This window comes from Vulpes lagopus, chromosome 18 (assembly GCF_018345385.1).
Source record: "Vulpes lagopus strain Blue_001 chromosome 18, ASM1834538v1, whole genome shotgun sequence".
NCBI classification, from domain to species: domain Eukaryota; kingdom Metazoa; phylum Chordata; class Mammalia; order Carnivora; family Canidae; genus Vulpes; species Vulpes lagopus.
In genome coordinates, this window is record NC_054841.1 from 47,645,956 (window position 1) to 47,651,264 (window position 5,309).

The 5,309-nt window shown below is 48.4% G+C and overlaps 1 protein-coding gene across 1 annotated transcript; it reads left to right on the top strand.

The window, feature by feature from the left end:
• Positions 1-263: 263 nt before the first annotated feature.
• LOC121477885 (probable cystatin-15) lies at positions 264-3,913 on the top strand. The gene is given in 3 exon segments (XM_041732409.1): positions 264-458; positions 3,023-3,133; positions 3,833-3,913. Coding segments are annotated over 3 exon segments (387 nt in total).
• Positions 3,914-5,309: the final 1,396 nt, after the last annotated feature.

The following is a 5,309-nucleotide window of genomic DNA, read 5'->3' on the forward strand; positions in this document are numbered from 1 at the left end:
GAACATATTGCATTGCATGTCCCTCGGTCCAAGGCATGTGGAACAAAGGGGTGGAAATTGTAAATCTTTGCTCTGCCTTCTGTTAGAGATGATAGGAGGGACAAGGCAGGCAGTGAAAGGGAGGAGCTAGACAGAGCATTGGCTAACATCCCAGGGACTCCTTGAGTGGCTGTATGGGATGCAGAGCTTTGGAGAGTGTCCCCGCACCAGCTGTCACCCTGCCACCCATGTGTTGCTGGCCTCCAGGGCTGACACCAGACAGCATGCTCCTGAAGGCATCCCTGCTTCTGGGGCTCATTGTGCTGATGCCTCATATTTGCAGTCCCAGCTTTGTGGACATTAGTAGGAGATCAAATTACTTCACCCTGTGTGTTGAGTTTGCAGTATTTCATTTCAACCAAGTCTACCCAGATGAGTATGCATATAAGCTGCTGTGGGTGCGGCGAAGCCAGCACAAGGTGAGTAGTGTGTCCTCACTCCATGTGGCTCCATGTTTGCCCTGAGACCACACTTGGGAGTGGGTGGGTCCTTGATCTGCAAGAAAGATCAATGGATGTTTTAATTTTGCAAATATTATTTAAAAAGTTATAAGATTTCATTAGAAATGTTTCAAGTTCCTGATTTGTTTCCTTCATGAGCAAGGCTCCTGAATAACAGAGGAGAGATGGAAAGAAGTTGAGCAGAAAGCAAGCATGGAAGGCAGAGATCCAGCTGCATAGTGAGGGAGGGAAGAACAGCCACCAGTGAGGTAGCTGGGACAAGCCAGAGCAGCAGGGACAGATGAGAAATGAGAAGGACTAAGAGAAGGGGTAGCTGGTAAACACAAGCCCAAGAAGGAAAGGCATCACAAAGGCTGATCTGTGATGCTCAGTTAAGCTTCATGAAGCACTGTGGATCCAGGGCTGAGCAGGAGGCAGTAGAGAAGACAGATTGGGACATGTTCCCGTTGGGCTGTGTTCTGGTGAGGACAGGTCGACAGCCCTGGAGTTCATGAGTGGAATAGTGGAAGGCTGGGGAAAAGAGGTAGGTGTGGGGGCCCAGGGACAAGGGGAGGCCGAGAGCATGGGGGTTGGTCAGAGAAGGCATCTCAATGGTGGGTACTCCTGGAAAAATCCAGTCACATGGAGGTTGGGGATGAGAAGGGCAGGCAGCTCCAGAAAGAACCCTGGATGGGGACAAGCAAAGTGTATCTGTGCAGACAACCTGAAGTTCTGTAGATGGGAGTTGCAGAAAAGGAGATGCAGAGAGGAAGGAGTGCAGGGGGAGGTGGGGCTGGAGACACCTTTAGGGCCCCAGGTGAAAATCTGAGATGTTATCCTTAGAGATATGAAGATCCATGGAAGGAAGGAAGTCATTCAGGGCTCAAAGGCCCATGTCAGGCTGAGACTAGGATGCAGGGGGACAGTATCCTGGTCACTGGGAAGAAGTGCTGGCTTCTGAATCTGCTGGAGGTTGATGGGGGTGCACTGGTGTGAGGGTGTACAGACATGGGACAGACCCCTAGTGTTTTCCCAGAACACATGGGTGTGCAGTGACTCTATCAATTGAAAAGACAACATAGCAAGGTTGGAGGAGACATGAACAGATCTGGGCAAGACACATTGCATTTAGGATTCCAGAAACAGCTTATGCAGAAGAAGGCTGTGGAGTATAGAGCCTTAAGAGTAGGGAAGAAGTTGGGCCTGATGAAAATGTGGGAGTCCTTAGCCTCTGTTGGGCAAATCTTTCCCACTGTTGTTTATTCTTATCACATTGTACTTTCTTTGAACAGAATACAAACTGCTATCCAGACCTCATTCTGTCCATGCCAAGATTCTGGTCCTTGCATGAACGATCCTGAGCCAGGCAGCATGCCTGGTGGGCCCTGGTAGGGAGGGTCTCACATCTGCACCACACTCCTGAGGACACTGGGTGTGGGCCCTTCCTTGCACAGTGCCCACGGGCTTCCCTCAGTCTCTCCCATTTTCTGACTCTCTGCCTCTTCCTTGAACGGCAGCCAGACCTGGACACCTGGAGGCCACAGGAGCTCCTTGGGCATGGGTAGTATGCCTGTGCTCCCAGCCACCGTGTCCTGGTCCAGTGACTATGCAAGTGAGGCTGGGGGGTGCATGACTCCGTGTGCACATGTGTGTTTGAGAGTATGTTGTTGGTGTGCATTGGGGCATGAGTGGGTATCATGTGTCTGTTTCAGGAATTGAGCCCCAAATGAAGCCAGCCTTCTAGATAATTCCAGGTCAGTCCAGTGAGAGACAGGTTCCTCCCTATGGTGATTTCTGGTAACATTTCTATGTTTGAGTTCTTGAGTTTTCATGCACTTCTATTTAACGAGATGAAATAGTAACTTTTAATAACCTCTGATAGAAGCTTAACAAAGATGTAGAACAGCATCTGCTCTATAAATATCCAAATGAGCTTTAGCAAGAAGAGCCCTTCTGGGTAGTCAGCTCCCACATGAAGAGGCAAGCATTCCCAGCCCCCAAAGCCCCCTACACCCCCATCTAGATGTTGCCCTGAAAGGAATGGCCAGCTCCAATGGCTAATCAGTAGATTACCACACCCGTGTTACCCTGCCCTCTAGAGGAAGACTCACTGGTATGTTCACCTTGTGTCTGGCCAATGCTGCCCAGGCTATGACTGAGAAATCAGTGGTGCCATCAGTGTTGCTGTAGCCTGAGAAGACTCCTTTGGTCCTATGAGCCTCTTACCACCTTATCTCCTGTGTATTCATGTGTGGATGTGACTAGCAGGTACAGGTCGTCAGGAGCAGCGCCACAGGGAAGACCCTACTACATGCTTCAGGTGCATTTAGGAATATCTTTTTTTGAAAGAAAAATAGAGACTTAAGAGGAAAAGGTGAAATGATAAATCAATTTAAAAATAAGAAAAATAAGAGACATCATACAAATGTCCTTATGCATTTACATACATACATTCACAGTTGTTGCCTGTTTTCCTTTTGGTTCTCTGTTTTTCGTATTAATGCAAAGTATTTCACTGAAGTTCCTACAATTTTTCTTAACAGAAGTTTACCATGATATATTTAATGGAATTGGAGTTGGGACAAACCATTTGTGCAAAACAGGATGAAGATCTGGACAACTGCCCCTTGCAAGAAGGCCCATGAGAGAAAAAGGTTTGAGAATATGATGAGCAATCATATAAAGGAGGGTTGATGGGAAGAGGCTTAGGGAAGTTGTCAGGGATGATAATGGGACAGAGAGACAGTCCTGACTTCTCTCCTTCCAGGTCCCAGGGTTCCCCACTGAGGGAGAATGTCGTTATTCTAGACCAACAGAGCTGCTCCCAGCAGAGCAGCCAGCTGAGTGCTGTGCTCACAGCTGGCCTGTGTAAGGACCTTCTTGTGTCATTATCTATAAGATGATCTTATCTAGGGGAATTGGACCCTGGGCATGAACCTGAGTCAGGACAATGCCCTCAGTGGGGAATTCTAGCCTGAGGGGCAGCCACCCCTCCAGATGGGTTTGCAGCAGCTGGACCCTCAGTGGGCAGTCTGCAAGCTCCCTCAGAGCTCATGGGGGCAGGGGCATCCAGGCAGTGTTATGGGTACTGGCAGGACCCCTGGAGGGCAAGCTATGGTCCCAACAGGCACCCTCTCAGGAGCCTCTGTCCCACATATGTACATTCAGCAACCCCTGCCTGTCATTCTGGTGGAGCCTTGAGCTCCTCAAATCCTGCCCTAGGCCACTGTTTCTTTTTGCTTTTCATAATTTGTAGTTTTACATGCACCTTGAACTCCTACTCAGTCCTTCGTGCTAAGTGCTCTCCATGTGTTAAACTGTTCTAATCTCATGATTGCTTTTTTTCCTTTTTTGTGGACTGCACCTTTATTGTGGATGTCAGACCATGGTTTTCCCAGTTCTCCCTCCTGAACAGTACCTGTGTGCAGAAATAGGCAGAGTAGCAGCCCCTGACTCCTCAGGCAGAAGTTCCTTTCCCTCTAGAGAGCAACAGTCAGTCTATCGTCCCTGGTCTGTTCAGTATCAGGGGAAATTAAAGGTATCTCAGAGCACTTTCTGGGTCTCTGTCTGTTTTGCACTATCCCACATCTTTTATATTTTATAAATGCTGCTTCCCCCCATGACAAGGGGTGGAGAATTGACCATCATTATTGCTCTTACCTTGGATATAGGTGCAGAGTGTTGGGTCAGTCAGAATCCCCATCTCATGGGAGGCTGCCCTAGTGGTTCTTGCAGGGTCCCCACTGGTTGGTTGATGTACTTATTCATCATCCCTCCATCCCTCCATTCTTTTTTTTTTGTTAATAATAAATTTATTTTTTATTGGTGTTCAGTTTGCCAACATACAGAATAACACCCAGTGCTCATCCCGTCAAGTGCCCCTCTCAGTGCCCGTTACCCATTCAGCCCCACCCCCCCTCCTCCCCTTCCACCACCCCTAGTTCATTTCCCAGAGTTAGGAGTCTTCATGTTCTGTCTCCCTTTCTGATATTTCCTACCCATTTCTTCTCACTTCCCTTCTATTCCCTTTCACTATTATTTATATTCCCCAAATGAATGAGACCATATAATGTTTGTCCTTCTCTGATTGACTTATTTCACTCAGCATTCCATCCCTCCATTCTTCCATGTATGAATTCCTTTATTCATCCATCCTCCAGTGTCTCCATGCCCCTCATCTATTCCACTCAAAAGGAATGCAGACAATTTTGCTGGGGAATAGCCACCTGCTTCTTCTTTCCTTTTTTAAAAAATATTTTATTTATTTATTCATGAAAGACACACAACACACACACACACACACACACACAGAAGCAGAGACACAGGCAGAGGGAGAAGCAGGGTCCATGCAGGAAGCCCAACATGGGACTCAATCCCGGGTCCCCAGGATCACGTCCTGGGTCAAAGGTGGCGCCAAACCACTAAGCCACTGGGGCTGCCCAGGCTTCTTTCTTCCAACTCTGGAGCCAGGTTCACAATGGGGTAGTCCTTCTGAAGAGGGGTCATATATAGTCACAGGGATTGGAGGTGGGTAAGTAAAGTTGACTAAGGGCTCTGTCCTCTGTGGACACCCATCAGGGCATCTGCACATGAGCCTCTTGACACATGGAGGGTAATCCCAGGGCCTCTGAGGATAGCTCAGAAAATGGTAGCTCCAGTCACCATGTCCCACCTGCTCCTTGATGATGCCTGTACCCTCTTTCTCAGCCCAGTGTGGCCTCTATGTCTGTCAACACCAATCACTAATCCTGGGATGGGCACTGTGGTGACAGACACCCAGCCTGATAAGCAGCCCTGTCTTCTAGGATCCTCATGGGCAGCAGTCCTGGA